We start from the raw sequence: 22,607 nt of genomic DNA, 5'->3' as shown, positions 1-22,607 counted from the left end.
CTGCCTTCTGAGGTGCTGGCGGTGCCCTGGTTGCGTTGGCGACCTCCTCCTCCTCCTCCTCTGCCTTGTGCTTCCACTGTGGCCCCGCTGTCAGATGGGAATGCCAGCAGCATGGCGTCTACCAGCGTGCGCTTGTACTCGCGCATCTTGCGATCGCGCTCCAGTGAGTGAATTAAGGACGGTACGTTGTCCTTGTAACGGGGATCCAGCAGCGTGGCCACCCAGTAATCAGCACAAGTTAGAATGTGGGCAACTCGGCGGTCGTTGTGGAGACACTGCAGCATGTAATCGCTCATGTGTGCCAGGCTGCCCAGAGGCAACGAAAGGCTGTCCTCTGTGGGAGGTGTATCGTCCGTGTCCTCTGTATCCCCCCAGCCACGCACCAGTGATGGCCATGAGCTGGCCTGGGTGCCACCCTGCTGTGAACATGGTTCCATCTCCTCCTCCAGCTCCTCCTCCTCCTCATCCTCCAGAACTGTGCCCCTGCTGGACAATTGCGTCCCTGGCGTTTGCGTGTGCAGGAACCCACCCTCGGAGCCCCTTGCGAATGACTGCCCTGAAAGCCTTGGAAATGTTACCTCTTCATCCTCCTCCTCCTCCTCATCCTGTGCCACATCCTCTTCCATCATCGCCCGAATTGTTTTTTCAAGGAGGCATAGAAGTGGGATAGTTAAGCTGAGAACGGCGTCATTGCCACTGGCCATGTTGGTGGAGTACTCAAAACAGCGCAACAAGGCACACAGGTCTCGCATGGAGGCCCAGTTAAATTAAATAGCGGAATAGAAAATATGATCCAAAAAAAGTGTATGTATATCACACGTACACAACCACACTGGGCCCCAATTACTATTGTTTGTACCCCTAAAAGGCTAGATGAGGAGTAGGGGGAGTATGGAACAGGCAGCACCCTCAAACCTTCAGAAGTATGAGATGAACCCCAACAACTTGGAAAGGTGGATCTCTCTCACACGTACCGACACAGACTATCCCGCAATTCAATTGATCCTCAAAGGTTTTTATTGAATAGCGGAATAGGAAATATGATCAAAAAAAGTGTATGTATCTCGCACGTACACAACCACACTAGGCCCCAATTACTATTGTTTGTACCCCTAAAAGGCTAGATGAGGAGTAGGGGGGGTATGGAACAGGCAGCACCCTCAAACCTTCAGAAGTATGAGATGAACCCCAACAACTTGGAAAGGTGGATCTCTCTCACACGTACCAACACAGACTATCCCCCAATTTAACTGATCCCCAAAGGTTTTTGATTAAATAGCGGAATAGAAAATATGATCCCAAAAAAGTGTATGTATATCACACGTACACAACCACACTAGGCCCCAATTACTATTGTTTGTACCCCTAAAAGGCTAGGAGTAGGGGGAGTATGGAACAGGCAGCACCCTCAAACCTTCAGAAGTATGAGATGAACCCCAACAACTTGGAAAGGTGGATCTCTCTCACACGTACCAACACAGACTATCCCCCAATTTAACTGATCCCCAAAGGTTTTTGATTAAATAGCGGAATAGAAAATATGATCCCAAAAAAGTGTATGTATATCACACGTACACAACCACACTAGGCCCCAATTACTATTGTTTGTACCCCTAAAAGGCTAGGAGTAGGGGGAGTATGGAACAGGCAGCACCCTCAAACCTTCAGAAGTATGAGATGAACCCCAACAACTTGGAAAGGTGGATCTCTCTCACACGTACCAACACAGACTATCCCCCAATTTAACTGATCCCCAAAGGTTTTTGATTAAATAGCGGAATAGAAAATATGATCCCAAAAAAGTGTATGTATATCACACGTACACAACCACACTAGGCCCCAATTACTATTGTTTGTACCCCTAAAAGGCTAGGAGTAGGGGGAGTATGGAACAGGCAGCACCCTCAAACCTTCAGAAGTATGAGATGAACCCCAACAACTTGGAAAGGTGGATCTCTCTCACACGTACCAACACAGACTATCCCCCAATTTAACTGATCCCCAAAGGTTTTTGATTAAATAGCGGAATAGAAAATATGATCCCAAAAAAGTGTATGTATATCACACGTACACAACCACACTAGGCCCCAATTACTATTGTTTGTACCCCTAAAAGGCTAGGAGTAGGGGGAGTATGGAACAGGCAGCACCCTCAAACCTTCAGAAGTATGAGATGAACCCCAACAACTTGGAAAGGTGGATCTCTCTCACACGTACCAACACAGACTATCCCCCAATTTAACTGATCCCCAAAGGTTTTTGATTAAATAGCGGAATAGAAAATATGATCCCAAAAAAGTGTATGTATATCACACGTACACAACCACACTAGGCCCCAATTACTATTGTTTGTACCCCTAAAAGGCTAGGAGTAGGGGGGAGTATGGAACAGGCAGCACCCTCAAACCTTCAGAAGTATGAGATGAACCCCAACAACTTGGAAAGGTGGATCTCTCTCACACGTACCAACACAGACTATCCCCCAATTTAACTGATCCCCAAAGGTTTTTGATTAAATAGCGGAATAGAAAATATGATCCCAAAAAAGTGTATGTATATCACACGTACACAACCACACTAGGCCCCAATTACTATTGTTTGTACCCCTAAAAGGCTAGGAGTAGGGGGAGTATGGAACAGGCAGCACCCTCAAACCTTCAGAAGTATGAGATGAACCCCAACAACTTGGAAAGGTGGATCTCTCTCACACGTACCAACACAGACTATCCCCCAATTTAACTGATCCCCAAAGGTTTTTGATTAAATAGCGGAATAGAAAATATGATCCCAAAAAAGTGTATGTATATCACACGTACACAACCACACTAGGCCCCAATTACTATTGTTTGTACCCCTAAAAGGCTAGATGAGGAGTAGGGGGAGTATGGAACAGGCAGCACCCTCAAACCTTCAGTATGAGATTGTGTTCACTGTACCCCACAAAGATTGAGTTCACTGCACCCCACAATGATTGTGTTCACTGCACCCCACAAAGATTGTGTTCACTGCACCTCACAAAGATTGTGTTCACTGTACCCCCCAAAGATTGTGTTCACTGCACCCCACAAAGATTGTGTTCACTGCACCCCAAAAAGATTGTGTTCACTGCACCCCAAAAAGATTGTGTTCACTGCACCCCAAAAAGGATGTTGTTCACTGCACCCCAAAAAGGATGTTGTTCACTCCACCCCAAAAAGATTGTGTTCACTGCACCCCAAAAAGATTGTGTTCACTGCACCCCAAAAAGGATTTTGTTCACTGCACCCCAAAAAGGATTTTGTTCACTGCACCCCAAAAAGGATTTTGTTCACTGCACCCCAAAAAGGATGTTGTTCACTCCACCCCAAAAAGATTGTGTTCACTGCACCCCAAAAAGATTGTGTTCACTGCACCCCACAAAGGATTTTGTTCACTGCACCCCAAAAAGATTGTGTTCACTGCACCCCAAAAAGGATGTTGTTCACTGCACCCCAAAAAGGATTTTGTTCACTGCACCCCAAAAAGATTGTGTTCACTGCACCCCACAAAGGATTTTGTTCACTGCACCCCACAAAGATTGTGTTCACTGCACACCAAAAAGGATTGTGTTCACTGCACCCCAAAAAGATTTTGTTCACTGCACCCCAAAAAGATTGTGTTCACTGCAGCCCAAAAAGATTGTGTTCACTGCAGCCCAAAAAGATTGTGTTCACTGCAGCCCAAAAAGATTGTGTTCACTGCAGCCCAAAAAGATTGTGTTCACTGCAGCTCACACACAGAAAAATGGATGTGGATCACTGACACCTGCCTATCTCCAATCCCACACCACACAGCAATATCGATTGTAGTTTGTAGAACACAGTTTCCCTAAAATTCAGCAGACTCTGTCCCTAACAGGATTGAGAAGAGATCGTAGATCAGGATTGAGTGCAGACCCCACCCCCCACACAGCAATATCGATTGTAGTTTGTAGAAGACACTGACCCTATATAATTCAGCAGACTCTATCCCTAAAATGCCTACAACTCGCCCTGCCTAAACACTCCGACCTGTCCCTCAATTCTATCCGGACACAAATGGTTTTTTCCTGCCTATCTTTCCCTAATCAGCAGCCAGCACGTTGATGTGTGCTCTGTCCCTGAATCTAAGCAGCATAATGACGCCGCTGCGGCTGCCTCGAACTTATAAAGACTTGGTCACATGCTTCAGACGGCCAATCACAGCTACTGAGACATTTGCAGGCATGGCTGGGATGGCTTAAGGCACACCAGTTAAACGATTGTTGATTGGCTGTTGAAAGCCCGCCATGAAAAGAGCGCCAAAGCATGCAAAACCCGGAAATAAAACGACCGAACACGGATTTTTACCCGAACATACAGTAAAGTGTCCGTGTCCGTGTTCGGGTACAAAAAATCCAATTATTCGGTACGAACACGAATAATACAGTCCGTGTTCGCTCAACACTAATAGGAATAATATGGGGAGTCCCCTATGGCTGTGGGGGAGGGGTGGTGGTACAGAGGGGTACTATAGGCGGCCCCTTTGGCTGTGGGGGAAAGTTGGTAGAAAAGAGGGGTGGTAGTACAGAGGGGTACTATGGTGGTCCCCTTTAGCTGTGGGGGAGAGGTGGTATTGTGGGGTCCCCTCCCACAACAATGGGGGAGGTGTGGTTGTACAGAAGGGTAGATTACCTTCATACTCTCGTGGCACTGGCTGAGGGTCCCCTCCTCTGGCCTTGGGGGGGGGGGAATAGTATACGAGTATTATGGGGGTTCCCTGTGGGGGAGGGGTGTGTACCTTCATCCTCTCGCGGCACAGGCTGGGAGTCTCCTCTGGCTGTGGGGGGGGGGGGGAGGGGTGGTACTATGGGGGTCCCCTGTGGACCGTGGAGGAGGGGTGGAAGTACAGAAGGGTACTATGGGGGGAGGGGTGCATACCTTCATCCTCTAGCGGCACTGGCTGGGAGTCCCCTCCCCTGGCTGTGGGGTGGTTCTGTGGGGGAGGGGTGGTAGTAGAGAAGGGTGTTGTGGGGGAGGAGTGTGTACCTTCATTGTCTTGTGGCACTGGTTGGGGGTCCCCTCCTGTTGCTGTGGGGAAAGGGGTGGTAATAGAGAGGTATGGTACTATGGGGGTCAACTGTGGGGGGAGAGGGATGATAGTAGAGAGGAGTGGTACTATGGGGGGGTTCCCTCCTGTAGGGGAGGGAATAATATGGGAGCATTGTGGGGGAGTAGTAGAAAGGGGTGGTATTATGAGGGGGTCCCCCTCTGTGGGGGAGGGAATAGTATGGGAGTATTATGGGGGTCCCCTGTGGGGGAGGGGGTGGTAGTAGAGAAGGGTGGTACTATGGGGGGTCCCCCCTCTTTGGGGGAGGGAATAGTATGGGTATATTATGGGGATCCCCTGTGGGGGGAGGGGGTGGTACTATGGGGGAACTCCCTCTTTGGGGGGGGGGGGAAATAGTATGGGAGTCCCCTGTGAGGGGAGAGAGGTGGTAGTAGAAAAGGGTGGTACTATGAGGGGGTCCCCCCATCTGTGGGGGAGGGAATAGTGTGGGAGTATTCTGGGGGTCCCAGTGAGGGGTGGTATTATGGGGGTCCCCTGTGTGTGGGTGTGGGGGATGGTATCATGGGGGTCCCCTCCTGTGGGGAAGGGAATAGTATAGGAGTATTATGGGATTCCCCTGTGGGGGATGGTATTGTGGGGGTCCCCTGTGGAGGGGGAGATGGTGGTACTATGGGGGTCCCCTCCTGTGGGGGAGGCAATAGTATAGGAGTATTCTGGGGGTCCCCTGTGGAGGGGGGAGATGGTGGTACTATGGGGGGTCCCCTCCTGTGGGGGAGGCAATAGTATAGGAGTATTCTGGGGGTCCCCTGTGTGGGGGGGGGGGGGGTATTATGGAGGTCCCCTGTGTGTGGCTGGGGGGTACCCCCCTGTGGGGGAGGGAATAGTATAGGAGTATTGTGGGGGTCCCCTGTGGAGGGGGGAGATGGTGGTACTATGGGGGGTTCCCTCCTGTGGGGGAGGGAATAGTATAGGAGTACTATGGGATTCCCCTGTGGGGGATGGTATTATGGGGTCCCCTGTGTGGCAGTGGGGGGAGGGGTGTGTACCTTCATCCTCTCGCGGCACTGGCTGGGGGGGGGGGTACTGGGGAGTCCCTCCCTTTGGGGGAGGGAATAGTATAGTATGGGAGTATTCTGGGGGTCCCCTGTGGGTGGTAGTAGAGAAGGGTGGTACTATGGGGGGGGGGTCCCCCCTCTGTGGGGGAGGGAATAGTAAAGGAGTATTCCGGGGTTCCCCTGTGGGAGATGGTATTCTGGGGGTCCCCTGTGTGTGGCAGTGGGGGGAGGGGTGTGTACCTTCATCCTCTCGCGGCACTGGCTGGGGGTCCCCTGTGTGGGGGTCCCCTGTGTGTGGCAGTGGGGGGAGGGGTGTGTACCTTCATCCTCTCGCGGCACTGGCTGGGGGTCCTCTCGTAGCCCAGCTCGGCCAGGGCCCGGGACACTCGGTCGTACATGGCGGGTCCCGGGGCTTTGGTACCGAAGATGGTGCCGGCTCCCTCCAGTTGTTGGTATCGGGCCTCCACCAGCCTCTCGTTGCCCCATACGGCGATGAGCGCGTTGGTCTCGGCGGGAGTCCACGACATGCCGCGGCAGGCGGTGGAGAAGGAGACAGAGGGGGAGGGGGCCGGGCCGCCTGTCACGCCGGCGGTGAGTGGGGAGGAGCGGCTCGGGGTGGACGGGTTAGACAGGGAGCGCTGTCCGTCACTCAGACCCGGGGAGGCCGGAGATAAAAGCTCGCTCTTGGGGATTTTCAGACAAGACGAAGCCTCGGACGGAAGCTCCGAATTACAGGGCGCCGCCATCTTCCCCCTTGTGTGCGGCCGGAAGTGACGTGTCGCGAGGGGCGGGGCCCGGGCCTATCACCGCCAGACCAAAGGGAACCGCTGAGAGGATGGAGGGGAGCTGAGGACCAGAATGGCCTGAGGAGAACTCAGCGCCCCACAAACATTTTCCCGCCAAGACACTCATGTCTCCGAGACCATGGTTATATCAGTATACATTCTGTATATATTATATGACATCAGTATATCTTTAATTACCTCATTATCATTTATTATTACCTCACAGAAATCCCCTGTGTGCTCATTATATCATTATCACTCCATAAACATCCAACATTATATCCAAATAACAAGTATATCTGCTTTCTACCGATATTACCTCATAAATATCCATTATTCTATCAGTATTCCCTCAGAGACACGTTATAGGACCTCAGTGTGATCACCAATTACCTCACAATAAGGCCTCCTTCACACAGTCCTACCTAAAGCTTAACTTTACCCATAACAATTGATAAAAAATAACGTTCTTCAGCAAGGAACTTACCTTCTACTTTAATAATTCCGCTACCAAAATGAGTGAGTGCTGAATATTGCCTCCAGCATTGCTCCTGGCTCTTCTTGCTGGAGGCTGCCATTTTGCTGAAGCCCAGAGCCCCTGAGGAGACCTAAACCCATCGATTTAACAGTTTAGAAAAACGTAAATTCCTGGAATGCCGGGATTGTTAAGGCCGGGGTTTACAAATGTGCGGGTTTCCCCGTTTCCAATTGACATGACATGCAAGTGTGACCGGCTCTCAATGGAGCCCCTTCACACAGGTCCGGGGCAGCCATGGTCCACATTCCAAAAGGGTCCTGTATGTGTGTGCGTCCGTTTCAGGTGCAAATCCGGTCCAAATTTTAGCCTGCATTTGCACCTGAACTGGGCCCACACACACACACAGGACCATTTGGAATGTGGACCATGGCTGCCCCGGACCTGTGTGAAGGGGCTCCATTGAGAGCCGGTGAACAGGAATGCAGTGGATCCCAGGCTGGGAACCACGGCCACACATATGTGAACCCGGCCTAACTGTCATAGTTGCTTGTTTCCTCAACCAAACTGTCAAACCCTCAAATGGTTGGTGTCATAACTGATCACATGTGTAGCACTATGGCAGTTGCAGATCAAACAGAGGCAGTTTCCTTGGCTGTAAAGGGTTTAACTCCACTTTAAAGCAGATCTTTACTCATAACAACTTGCTTCTTGCTGAAAGTTGCCATTTTGCTTAAAGCGGAGTTCCAGCCTTTTCACTCACCTGTCCCACGGTCCAGCGATGCAGCCGCCCGAAGCCTCAATCCTCTTCCCTCTGGTCTTGGCGGCGCCGGCATCACTGGTGTGGGCACCCGGCTGTTATAGTTTGCGGCTTCACAGCCTGGTACGCACTGTGCAATGCGCAAGTTGCGCTGCGCGTCTTGATTGGCCGGCAATCTTCTGGGACATCTGACATGTCCCAGAAGATTGCAGGGAGGGAGGGGGAGAGGAGAACTTCCGTTCAGGGTGCCTAGTCAAAACTAGGTACCCGCTCCCCCCCCCCCCCCAAAAAAAATGACATGCCAAATGTGGCATGTCAGGGGTTATTACTACCTAAAACGGAAGTTCCACTTTTGGGTGGAACTCCGCTTTAAGCCAAAAGCCCCCAGACAGCAGTAGATCATAAAGTGGAACTAAACCTGTTGATTTAGCGGTTTCAAAAAACAGTTACATTCCTGGAATGCTGGGATTGCTAACTGTCACATTTTCTTGTGTCCTCACCCAAACTGTCAAACCATCAAATGGCCGGTGTCATAACTGATCACATTGCAGAACAATTGCAGTTGAAACAGAATCAGCTTCCTTGGCTGTAAAGGATAGGCGGGTTTAATTCTCCTTTAGGACTGTTCAGCAGATCGGCCTCTATAAACTCAACAGTGCCTAAAATGGTGAGCAACTGAGCATGTGCAGAGCAGGGTGAGACAATGTATTACTGGATTTTAGACAGTATAGGCACTTATTTTGTAATGTTTTACATAGTGTGGGAGATTAGCTCAGTGGTAGGCGTGGGTGACCCCTTGGGGGGTTAGTTACACAGGGAGATAGCCGAAAAGTGGTTGCAAACAACAGTTTGGTTTATTCATGCAATTTTCTTCACACAAGTGCAAGCGTCAAAAACATCCAAAATAAAACACAAAATAAATCCTTGCAACTGTGGGTGGCTACCTTCTCACATACAGGAACCTACCTACGCAGTCTGTCTCCAACCTACTGTTGGGCAAACTTTGCTGATCCTACAGCAGACACTCAATTGTCCATGTTTTTTCTTCACACAACAAATGTCCATTGAACATGTCCCTTTTCCTCTTCACATTGAACATGTCCCTTTTCCTCTTCACATTGAACATGTCCCTTTGCTTGTCTCTTCACATAGCAAACAGTTAATTTATTTCTTCCACATAGAAATAGTTCATTTTCTCACCTTGAGAAGTCTTCACACTTTTTACCCTCCTCAGCGCACATCACTTCAGGAGGTCTTCTCCCATGCTCACACAGCGTCGGGAGGCACACATCTGACTGTCCTCCTCTACCCACACGTCGTCAGGAGGCAGCAATCCTTCTCCCATGCCCACACGGCGTCAGGAGGCACACGTCTGACTGTCCTCCTCTCCCCAGCTCACACAGCGGCAGGAGGCAGCAATCCTTAGACTTCCTTTGGACAAATTATAGAGGCCTTAACTTCCTCATTCCGAACAGCAGAAGGCCTTTCAACTTCCTTAAGCCATCCTGGCTACCTTTTCAGACGACACCCTATAGTAATTGGTGAATTCTCTAAACAGAGCATATGTGTATCTCCTGTCTGTGACAACATCCACACATTTACCTGACTTCCTGTCACAATAGCTATACCTGCAAAAGGGGACAGCCTGAAGTCATCTAGCAGGAATTCATTTTCTGACTAAAGTTTAAAGTGGAACAAAACCCTTCTATTGTTTTCAGCCAAGGAGGCTGCCATCTTGTCCTCTGATCTTGAGCTGGCTGCACATGTGATCAGATATGACATCAGCCATTTGACGGTTTGGTTGATAACACAACCAATGTGACAGTTATATTCCCAGAACTTGGAAACTCTTAAAGGATGGGTTTAGTTCCGCTTTAACCACTTCCCACCCTTTCGCAACGTATTGCTGAAGGGTGGCCGGTGTAGGCAAAGCGACGTACCCATACATCGTGACCTACTTCCAGGTACACATGCATGTGCACCTCCCCTTATCCCGGTCATCATTTGCTGCAGGAGCAGTTCGTCAGCAGGTCCGGGCCAATAAATTTGACCAGGACCCTGCTGATCGCCTGCAGAAAATGACAAAAAGCAGTCCTGTGCCTGTGTTGGTAAACACAGGCAATGGATCTAACTGGTTCTTTTCCTCCTGGACCATTTTCAGTCCAGGAAGAGAAGAAAGAGACACACCACATGTGAGGAATGGGCACATTTAACCCCTTGATCGCCCTCAGTTAAACCTTTGATCACCCCTGTCACTCAGCAAGTGGCATTAGTACAGTGTCAATGTATAGTCTGATCACTGTATTATCGTCACTTGCGAAATCAGATAGCACCAGGGTCAGTTAGCTTCCCTTCCCAGCCAGGGTCAGTTAGCTTCCCTTCCCAGCCAGGGTCAGTTAGTGTTAGATTGCCGACACACCATCCCACTCACACTATAGTTTGTTTAATCACTGCCATTACTAATATAGTGTTTGTACAGATCAATATATTGATCACAAACAGAACTATACTAGTATCCCCCTTAGTATAGTGTCCCCAAAAACTCAGGATCAGCCTCGATAGCTGCCAGCCCTTGCATTTAGCCCTGCCAACAAGTGCAATGTCAGTAGATCACTGTCACCTGTGATACATTGCACGCAAAACTGCACCGTTAGCAGAAACAGGCCTGATCTCTGCTAGCACTAGCAGGTAAAATGTATTTGTAGCGATTCAAGCAGTCCCTGTCAGCCAAGTGCTCTTTTTCCTATGAGTCGGACTCGCACTAGGTACTTGTAAATTTAGTGGCCAAAATGTCCCAACAAAGGTACTTTAGTGAAGAGGCCTACATAATTCTGAGTATGTCAAAGGAGAGCAAAGGGGAAACCTTACAAAATCCTCCTTAGAATATGAACCTGTAGAGAGAAGTGGCACCCTGACAGATGGCTCAGACGATGGAGAAGAGGTCCCTGTTAAGATCAGGCATACCCGAACCCAGGTAGCTGAAGTTCTAGGAACGCATAACACGTACTAGTACTGCACTACCTTTTGGGGAACTAGCAGGCACCAGCTCCCTAGTACATCCTAGCATTTTACTTACCAGCACTGCAGTATCTCATAGTGATGTGGTGAGTACCAGAAGTGCAGTCCAAGTGGTGAGGTGCCTTGCACTCGTAGTGTCCCAAAGCCAAGAAGTCGTGCAAAGGCCCATAGAGCCCATAGATTTCTTCCAGAGGTGCTTGCAAACCCTAATTGGCAGCCCACAGATTCAGCAGCACCTGTACTTCCCCTATTCACTGCCCAACCTGGAATTCAGGTGGAATCAGCAAATTTAACAACTCCCCTTGATTTTTTTAGTTGTTTTTCACAGAAGAACTGTATTACTTGATTGTGGACCAAAACAATCTATATGCACAACAATACATTGCCACCCAAATTCAACTCTTGACAGACAATTTTCATAGAAACCTATACCGGTTTTCTGAATTTAGGATTTTTTTGTTGGGCCTAACCCTCAACATGGGCATTACAACAAGAGTGAATTGCGATCATATTGGTCCACAGACCTGATTCATCAAATGCCCATGTTCTCTGATGCAATGGCCAGGCATAGATATGAGACGAAAACGTGTTTTATGCATTCTAGAGATAACACACTCTGTCATCCTTGGGTTGACCCTGAATATGATCGTCTCTACAAAATTTGGCCCCTCGTAAACGACCTCTCTGAGAAATCTGAAGACATGTATACGTCCCAACAAAATATCTGCGTAGACGAGTCCCTCATACATTTAACTGGCCACCTTGCAATCAAGCAGTATCTCCCCAGCAAGCATGCCAGATATGGGGTCAAACTGTATAAGCTCTGTGAGAGGGCCACAGGCTAAACATACAGATTTAGAGTTTATGAGGGAAAAGACAGTGAAGTGGACCCCCCTCCCCCCGATTGCCCAGACTACACGGGGAGCAGTGGAAAGATAGATTGGGACTTAGTGTCTCCCTTGTTCCAGAAGGGGTACCATTTATACAGTGGTGAAAATAACAATTTGACCCCCTTCAGATTTTGTATGTTTGCCCACTTACAAAGAAATAAAAGGTCTATAATAACACTGGGAGGAGCTTGTGAATGATCTAAAGGCAGTTGGGATCATAGTCACCAAACCATTGGTAGCATAATATGCCACAATGGACTGTAATCCTGCAGCACCAGCAAGGTCCCCCTCATCAAGAAGGCACATGTACAGACCAGTCTATAGTTTGCCAATGAACATATAAATGATTCAGAGAATGATTGGGAGAAAGTGCTGTGGTCAGATGAGACCAAAATTGAGCTCTTTAGCAAAAACTTGACTCACCCTGTTTGGAGAAAGATAAATGCTGACTATACTCCTAAGAACACCATCCCTACAGTCAGGTAGGGAGGTGGAAACATTATGCTTTGTGCCATGTTTTGTAAAATCTTGAATGAGAACCTTCTTCCCTCAGCCAGAACACTGAAGATGGGTCGTGGATGGGTCTTCCAGGATGACAATGACCCAAAACATACCGCCAAGGCAACAAAGGAGTAGCTCAAGAAGAAACATATTAAGGTCATGGAGTGGCCTAGCCAGTCTCCAGACCTTAATTCTATAGAAAATTTATGGAGGGAGCTGAAACTTTAAGTTGCCAAGAGACAGCCAAGAGACCTTAAGGATTTAGAGAAAATCTGTAAAGAAGAGTGGACCAAAATCCCTCCTGCGATGTGTGCAAATATGGTAACCAACTACAAGAAACCTCTTACCTCTGTGCTTGCCAACAAATGTTTCTCCACCAAGTACTAAGTCATATTTTGCTTGGGATTCAAATACTTATTTTACTTACTGAACTGCAACTCAATTCATAACATTCGTATCATGAGTTTTTTTCTGTATTTTTGGTTGATATTCTATCCCTATTATTTCAAATACACCTATGATCAAAATTATAGACCCTTAATTTCTTTGTAAGTGGGCAAACTTATAAAATCTGCAGGGGATCAAGTAATTATTTCCCCTACTGTTCGTAGACAACTTCTATACAAGCATGCCAATTTGTAGACACTTATTTAATCTTGGCTGCTGTGGCACCGTGCAACCTAATGTCAGGGCTTCCCCCCCAATGGCTCTTTAACACCCAACTTAGAAAAGGGGAGAAAGCCTGCTTGCGGAATAGTGAATTATTTGCAGTGAAGTGTAAGGACAAATAGGATGTTTTGGTCATGTCTTCCATTCACGCAGACAGGATGGTCCAAATTAGCACGGCCTCTTGTGTTTTTGAGAAGCTTCTCTGTGTCTATGAATATACAGTTACTGTCACATACTTAGTGGAAGAGCCTGATACGATGAGGAAGGCCTCTCTTACAAGCCTGACTCTGAGCCCCTGATAGAGCAGACAGGTAGCACAGGAGTGCAGAATGGCACCAGTGCCTATTGGTCTTGCTAGCAGCCGGGCTGGACGGGCTCTCGGGATCAAGCAGGGGAAGACCATCAGTGGACCGCATCACAGCAGAAGTGCCATATTGACAACATTCCAGTTAATCAGGTTCAGAATTTCATTTCTTCTCTTTCTTCTATTGTTTTCAGGCTCCCACGAGTTATCTTCAAGGCCATACCCCTTCCATTTAATCAGGTACTGAATTTTATTTCTTCTTTTTCTACAGTTCGGAATTGCTTAAACTTCACATTCCTCTTTCCCATTAACTACCACTGGCTCAGGTGGACCAGAATTTCAGTTAGGAAAAGGATCTGAAATTGCAGGCTTCAGTAATGTTACATTATGTTGAGCAGGTAGGACAGATGAAATCAGTAGTTGGCAAAAAACTGAGATTGCTAAATTGCAGAATGATTTGAGTTGTTATAATTATTTCAGCTAACGGCAGTAATGACACCTAGTTATCTTGAGAAAAAGAGCAAAAAAACAACGTAAATTTTGTTCCAAGGTCTGATTGGTTGTTGCAGTCTGACCATTAGTTTGTGAATGATAAGCTGAGGAGAAAGACAACTCATCCTTCAAGGTTTTACACAATGCCCTCCAAAATCTGGAGGTGAATTGGACCCCGCGATCAGACACAATGTTAGAAGGAATCCAATGGAGTGTTACTATTTCTTTAATGAATATTCATGCTGTCTCCAAGGTGTCTGCCTTTCATGGGTACAAAGTGTGCCATCTTTGTCAACTGGTCTACAACCACAAAGATGGCAGTGTAACCCTCTGATGGAGGAAGCTCAACAATGAAGTACATTGATATCTTCTCCCAGGGTCTGTCTGGAATCGGCAGCAGTTTAAGCAGACCCCATGCTCTGGTCCTTTTGCTTTTATTCCGAATACAAGTGGAGCAGACCTCAACATACTTTTTATAGTCTTTTCCAGATTAGACCACCATTAATTACACTTGGAAGGATTGGGAAACAGGGATTTCGGGCACAAGAGTTTTTTTAAAAAAAGATTTCTTTTATTCAACACAAAACTAAATATTTTAAAATCATAGAAAAATACAGGCAAATAATTGTGTATTAAGGACACAGTGAGACCACACAACAATGGTCTATGTTGTACAATATCTCAATGCATAGAACTTATAGAAGTCGATTTACATGCAGTTCAAAATACAAGATCATTGGTAGTCGTATAATCCTTGGAAACGTATTGCTTGATATCAGAAGAACCGCCGACGGACACCCAAGCAGTATGGTGCCGGTCAGCGGGGTCGACTGAAAGTATAAGTTAACATTCACCATGTAATATATGACCTTTGCTCGACATGTTTCGCTTTCTTAGACAAAAAAGCTTCATCTGGAGCATATCATTTCTTTTGTCTCTACATATAGTAATCAGGCACATATCTCAATTTCCATAGAGAATTCTTTAACGAGGAGGACTGTGCGTTTTGGGAAGCTCAAAAAAGGCAATGTATAGTGACATAGTAGTGAGGGTAGTCACTTCATGTCTCATATCAAACTTGGGAAGGGCCAGAGCTTAAATGTAGGGAGCGTATCTCCTCTGCTTGTATGTCGGCCCTTGCCACGCTATTCCCAGTTTCCGCACAGTCCTCACCGGATGGGGAACCTCCACCATGATGGAGGTTCCCCATCCGGTGAGGACTGTGCGGAAACTGGGAATAGCGTGGCAAGGGCCGACATACAAGCAGAGGAGATACGCTCCCTACATTTAAGCTCTGGCCCTTCCCAAGTTTGATATGAGACATGGAGTGACTACCCTCACTACTATGTCACTATACATTGCCTTTTTTGAGCTTCCCAAAACGCACAGTCCTCCTCGTTAAAGAATTCTCTATGGAAATTGAGATATGTGCCTGATTACTATATGTAGAGACAAAAGAAATGATATGCTCCAGATGAAGCTTTTTTGTCTAAGAAAGCGAAACATGTCGAGCAAAGGTCATATATTACATGGTGAATGTTAACTTATACTTTCAGTCGACCCCGCTGACCGGCACCATACTGCTTGGGTGTCCGTCGGCGGTTCTTCTGATATCAAGCAATACGTTTCCAAGGATTATACGACTACCAATGATCTTGTATTTTGAACTGCATGTAAATTGACTTCTATAAGTTCTATGCATTGAGATATTGTACAACATAGACCATTGTTGTGTGGTCTCACTGTGTCCTTAATACACAATTATTTGCCTGTATTTTTCTATGATTTTAAAATATTTAGTTTTGTGTTGAATAAAAGAAATCTTTTTTTAAAAAAACTCTTGTGCCCGAAATCCCTGTTTCCCAATCCTTCCAAGTGTAATTAATTAGTTAATTGAGGATAGGGGCACACCCTAAGTTTGATACGTCATGGCCAAGATGGCTGCTATCTGTGGACACATGACTTGTAAAATAATTCAGATTAGACCACCAGAAAGTATGTTTTGTCAGTTCAGTAGTTTTACTGATTCCAAAATGTGCTGCTATTGCATTGTCATGACACTCCCAGAACAGCAACACACAATTTTTCTGGTACAAAGCTTTTATATTTGCACCATAACAGTCGATCTTTCACTTGTAAAGTTATTCCAGGAGGTGATGGAACTCCAGTGGAAGCCTGCTTGATTTGAGACAGCAGATCCCCCTATAGCAGAAGAAAGTTTCCAGAAGACAGGATGGTGTCAGGAGAAAAATCTCCAAACATGCAGGAGAGTGCATCTGGTTTGGTATTTTTTGACCCAGGCCTGTAAGTAATGTGAAAGGCAAACCTTGAGAAAAACAGTGCCCACCTGGCCTGCCGTGGTTTCAAGCATTTTGCGGCTCTCAAATAGTCCAGGTTCTTGTGGTCAGTGTAGATCATTATTGGGTTAGCTGCCCCTTCCAGGAGATAACTCTATTCCTCAAGTGCGGCTTTAATCACCAAAAGTTCACAGTCTGGCACATCATAATTATTTTCTGCCGATGAGAGTTTACATGAAAAAGCAACCAGATTTAAAAAAGCTTTGGCTCCTTGTCTTTGTGATAACACTGCCCCTACTGCTGTTTCTGAGGCATCCACTTCCAGGACATATGGCAATGCTGGGTCAGGGTGTCTTCATACAGGTGCAGTAGTGAATAGTCAGGGGTCCATTGAAACCGGTTGCTCTGCATGGTTAGTTGTGTGATGGGGGAGATGATGGCTGAAAATCCTTTGAATTTTTGCAAACCCCCACAAAGCGCTGAATCCCCTTTTTGTCTGTTGGTGCTGGCCAGTCCAAGATGGCGGAGACTTTCTGGGTATCCATCTTTATACCCTCTGTGGAGATTATTTTAGGCCCAGTAATTGTATGCTTTGATGTTCAAACTCACATTTCTCGGGTTTAGCATACAGGCCATATTGTCTGATTCAGGAAAGCACACTCCTGACATGACCCTGATGAATCTCCAGAGAGGCAAAAAAGATCAGAATGTCATCTAGGTATACAATGACAAAAAGACCCAAAAAGTCCCAGAGAATGTCACTGATAAAGTTTTGAAATGTAGCAGGCATAGCATAGTCTAAAGGGTATAACCAGGTATTCAAAATGCCAGAATCAGGTGCGAAATGCAATCTTCCACTCGTCACCCTCCCATATGCGGACCAAGTTGTATGCCCCTCGCAAATCCAATTTCCTGAAAATAGTAGCTGCTCTAAGTCTTTGAAACAGTTCAGGCACCAGTGGTAACAGGTAATGGTTCTTGACCGTGATCTTATTAAGTTTTCGGTTATACCCTTCGGACTATGAAACGCTCCCGCTGCATTTCTGCCTCTCTGGAGATTCATCGGGGTCATGTCAGAAGTGTGCTTTCCCGAATCAGATACAGTGCCGAGGGAGTGCTCTTTCCTTTCTACAAAAAAGATGCCCGCCCCGACAGGAGAAGTAGAGGGACGGATGAAACCCTTTCTCAGACTGTCATCAATGTACACCTTTATGGCCACAAGCTCAAGTTTGTTTAGTTTGGGGGAAAATTCGCCAGAGGGATAGTTCAGCTTCAAGGAGTAGCTCAATAGGGCAGTCATAAGGTCTATGGGGAGGAAGAGGCTCTGCCACCTGTTGGAAGAGCCTGATACGATGAGGAAGGCCTCTCTTGCACCTCTGATTCGGGGCCCCTGATAGAGCAGACAGGTAGCACAGGAGTGCAGAGTAGCACAAGTGCTTATTGGTCTTGCTAGCAGCCAGGCTAGACGGACCTTTAGGATCAAGCAGTCTGAGGCCGTCAGTAGATCGCAGCGGAGCAGGAATGTCGGATGGACACCAGTAAACAAGGCCTAGTCTTCCTTTATGTGCTTTTTTTGTTATTATCCCTTTATGAATATCTAAGTTTATATAAAACAAATCAGTATATCTTGTTTTACCTCAAAGACTTGTTAGAAGACATCAGTGTACTCAGTATATGGGAACTTTAGATAATTAATTTAATTAATTAATCAGTGTACTCAGTATATGGGAACTTTAGATAATTAATTTAATTAATTAATACCTCAGAATAATTCAGTGTGTGCTTGCCAATATCACCTTAATTACCAATTACTCACCAAATTTCCAAAAGTATTGGGACACCTGCATTTACATGCACAGGAACTTTAATAGCATCCCAGTCTTAGTCCGTAGGGTTCAATATTGAGCTGGCCCACCCTTTGCAGCTATAACAGCTTCAATGGCTGTCCACAAGGTTTTGGAGTGTGTCTATGGGAATGTTTGACCATTCTACCAGAAGAGCATTTGTGAGGTCAGGCACTAATGTTGAACGAGAAGGCCTGGCTCACAGTCTCTGCTCTAATTCATTCCAAAGGTGTTTTATCGGATTGAGGTCAGGACTCTGTGCAGGCCAGTGAAGTTCCTCCACCCCAAACTCGCTCATCCATGTCTTTATGGACCTTGCTTTGCGCACTGGTCCAAATCATTTGGTAGAGGGGGGATTATGGTGTGGGGTCATTTTTCAGGGGTTTGGTTTGCCCCCTTAGTTCCAGTAAAGGGAACTCTTAAGGCGTCAGACATTTTGGACAATTTCATGCTCCCAACTCTATGGGAACAGTTTGGGGATGACCCTTCCTGTTCTAACATGACTGTGCACCAGGCGTTCCAATACTTGGTGTGTCTGCGGTATGGACGCTCCAGTCCCCCCTCACTCTATGCATCTAAATCATGTACTTGTTCCCAACAGGTACACAAATCTGTCACCTGCACCATCATTTGTTGTGTGGAGGAGCAATAGGATCCTAGAGAGTGTCTACAACTCTCTTTGGCTAAATTCACACTAGCCCATGCTCTGAAAAGTGATGCCAACTTGGCATGCCATGTTTTATTTGCTGCAGCCACGGCACAAACATTGTGCCCGCAATAAGTGAGTAGCTTCCTCTGGCCGTATTATAGACTTAAGGTGGGCAGTAAAACTGCTGCTGAGCTGCCTGCTTTTACCCGCCGCCTTTGTGAAAGAAGCTTTTATGAATTTCACTGATTATTAGCAGTATTACCTTATAAAGGTCAAACGGGACCCCAGAATAATCTCTGTATGTGAATTTCATATTAGCAAATAGTTCAGAAACATATATTATTCCCTCACTTTAATCCCTCTGTGTATTATATCAATATTACCTCATAAACATCCAACATGACCTCTCAGTATTCACCAATTGAGTCTATTTATCAATGTTTTTACCCAAGATCCACACCTATTTTCACCTAAGGTTCCTTTAGGGCATGGAGTGATTCTGGGGTGAAGGTTGTGTAGGGTTACCATCTTTTCTGGGAAAAATACTGTCCTTATGTTGTTTTCCTATTAATAACTTTAGCAACAAGTCAAATTTTTACATCATGAACATCCAACATGACATGAGTAATCTCTGTATGTGAATTTTATATCAGTGTTGGTAGACATCTATTATTTCCTCAGTAACTGGTAGATATTTGGTAGAACTAGACAAGTAATAATAAAGATTGATTTTGATGTAAATCTTAAGAAAGGTGTGTTCTCTTTGAAGGAGGTGAACCCATTGGAAAATATGGTGTGTAGACCTGGTTGAGGTCCTAGGCTGCCACCTCTCTGGTCAGGATAGAGAAATCACACATCAGAACATCAAGTCCTGGATCTAGGTTGGGAGGGCCTATTAAAAACAGTCATCTTTCTTGGATCCAGTTGACTGTTGTCAGTTAACCCAGCCCCATGATGTCATCAGTCATCAGCTATTCAACAAACACTGGTAAAAAAATAAATGTAGGGGAGAGATCCCTGAAAAAGGAACGTCCAAGGCAGTCAAAGTAGTATGACTAAAACACAACTTTATTGAGAACCATTAATAATAGTGAAATCATGAAAAATACATCACATCACAGAAAATGTAGTTTTCACCCATCACTATATAAAAATTGACAACGTTGTCAAAAAGGTTAAAAACGTGAAATCTAGACTCAAAAAAATGAGCATGGCAGGGATTAAAGGAGAAATACAGCCAAAGCTCCTTTGGCTGTACTTTTCCTTTGGATCACAGGAGTGCAGTTCGTTCTGCACTCCTGTGACCCCTTTTCAGCAGACTGAAGCCGGCTGTTGGCTGACGTCACAGACGTCACGAGCGGCACGTGGCTCAGCTTCTCATTGAGCCACTGAGAGCCTGAGCCGGCCGCTCCCCCTCCTCAGCCCAGCACTCCAGTGAGTGTGGGGGGGGGGGGGCAGAGCAGAGAGCGGTGGCTGACAGCAGCTTCCTGCCCAGGGAGCTGTGAGAACCGAGCGATCAGCGGTGTTCGATCACTCGGTTCTCAGTGTTAGAGGCGCCGAAAGACAGATGCAGCATCCACCTAGGTAAGTAAGAATCTTTAAAAAAAGAACATACATCTCTTTTAATTAGAAAGTCTTTAATTAGAAAGTTATCTCCAGTGCTATGCTTAATGACATGTTCCCGGCTTAAAGCAAACAAAAGGCTATAAAGTAATAATTATAAGGTTATGTGATAGAGCGCAGCACTAAAGATGTTCGCTACTAAACAAGTAACCAACAGAAATTACTATTCCGATCAAGTGGACTTGGAGGTACCATCCCATGCATTACTCAGATTCATGTATGATACATCCAGTGTGAATTATTTACTACCAACCCGCACACATTTCTCAGCTTTACTTGCCTGTCCATTAGCAATGCTCGGCAAGTTAGCCACAAACAATTTCCCTACAATGTTGATTGGCAGTAATTGCTCTTGTAGTCGTTGGGGTACCTCCAAGTCTACTTGATTGGAATAGTCATTTATGTTGGTTACTTGTTTTGTAGCGATCCTCTTTAGTGCTGTGCTCTGTCACATCCCCTTATAATTAAATAATTTATAGCCTGTTGCTTGCTTTAAGCCGGGAACATGTCATTGAGCATAGCACTGGAGATGACTTTCTAATTAATCCTTGTCAACATGGTCATTTTTTTGAGTCCGGACTTGTTTTTATCCAAGATACACTAGGATCATCTCTTTACCGCAAACTAACAGCTCGGAATACTATTCTCCATGCTTCAAGCGTGAGCTGGAAGTGAAGTGAAGTGACCCGGGGTCACTTATCTCTAGTATTCCTTATTCTCAGTATCTTTGGATACAAAGAAACTGTACTGGAGATGATGATTTTGATCACGAAGCAAAGGAATTACAGATACAACTGCGCCACCTAGGCTACAGCTCAACAAGCCTAAGAAAGGCATATAATCAAGCAAAAAATCAAAAGAGGGGCCAATTAATATTTGGGGAACGTACAAAACAATAACATAATATAACATAAAATAAATAAAATAAAAAATAACATAAACAGCCAGTTCAGCTGATAACAAAATATACACAACAACATGGCTAATTTAGGTACATCTTTAATAGATACTTGCCTTTATTACTGGCTGACCTTAAGATTCAAAAACATATTAATGACAAACCTGAAATCAAATTTAAATGATCAAAATCAATAAGGGACCTTTTAGTCAGAACCCACTATGCTCCACCCAAAACTACCTGTACCACAACAACAGGGACATACAGATGTGGCATATGTAATTTTTGTTGTTATTCAACAAGGCCACCAAGTAAAGCTCCCCAATGGCCAAACTAGAGAGATTCCATACAGAGTAACCTGTCAAACCCCAGGCATTGTTTAATGAATTGTCAGTGCGGTAGCTTTTATATAGGAAAGACAACGTGCTCCTTTTTCCACAGGATAAGGGATCATGTATCAGTCATCTCAAAACGTCAGATGGAGACCCCCATGGGTCGACCTCACCACTTTAATTTAGATATGGGAAAGAGGGGGCACCATAGATAAATATCTACTCCAACGTAAATCCAAAATGATTTACAGTTTGGGAGCTACACGACCCCCTGGTTAAAATGACTGTTTGAGTTATAAACCATTCTTAGGAGCCCTGCCCTGTAACATTTGTAGAATTGCATTACCAGGTTAATTTGAAATATGTGTTAAACAATATATTATGTATTCTTATATATTGTATTTAATCCAATTATTGACTCTTTCAATAGCAAAGTATTGTTGAGTTGCAATTTTGTGATATAATATTGTAATTAGAACAGTGGAGCACAGTGAGTTTGGTGTGTGGCGTTTACAGATGGCCATACGGATGCCCAGGGCATGGTGGATAGCTGTTCTGCGACCGCCATGCCAATGTTGTTCCACCTGGTAGAAGTTTTCCTTGATCCATGGACTCGCATGGTGTTAGAGGCAATACCTGGAGATGCTGGTGATGCAGTACCTAATGCTTCTTTGGGATGGTGATGCACCGCCTATGCATCCCAGGCCAGAATTACATCTACATAGGAAATGGTCATTGCCTAGGAAGCTTGGCCTTTCCCAATTCCGGGTTTGGGAACAAGGCTTGGATTGCGATCCGCGGCTCGCTTTCAATTATGCCCCGAAATACATGGGGAATGGGACTATAAGTGTCAACATGCCACTTGTGATGTCACATGTTGAGCGACGTTGGGAGGATATAAGGCCAGCTGGCTGGCGGCCATTGTGTTGGAGCCAAAAGGAAGCAAACAAACTAGTAACATCTATTGAC

General features: G+C 45.8%; 1 protein-coding gene across 2 annotated transcripts in view; it reads right to left on the bottom strand.

Annotated features, from left to right (window-relative positions):
- The window catches only part of MSANTD2 (Myb/SANT DNA binding domain containing 2), a 37,687-nt gene extending 30,816 nt beyond the window's left edge, over nt 1-6,871 (bottom strand). Inside the window, exon 1 of one of the 2 annotated variants that reach the window (XM_082273531.1) lies at nt 6,422-6,871. In XM_082273531.1, the coding sequence (XP_082129657.1) occupies nt 6,422-6,847 (426 nt within the window). In that variant the 5' untranslated portion in view covers nt 6,848-6,871. The remainder of the gene's footprint in view (nt 1-6,421) is intronic. The other variant, XM_082273530.1, reaches the window with a different exon arrangement.
- Between the last annotated feature and the right edge of the window lie 15,736 nt (nt 6,872-22,607).

Source organism: Pelophylax lessonae (assembly GCF_965119305.1).
Source record: "Pelophylax lessonae genome assembly, chromosome: 12".
Taxonomy (NCBI): domain Eukaryota; kingdom Metazoa; phylum Chordata; class Amphibia; order Anura; family Ranidae; genus Pelophylax; species Pelophylax lessonae.
This window is presented reverse-complemented; position numbering and strand designations above follow the sequence as displayed.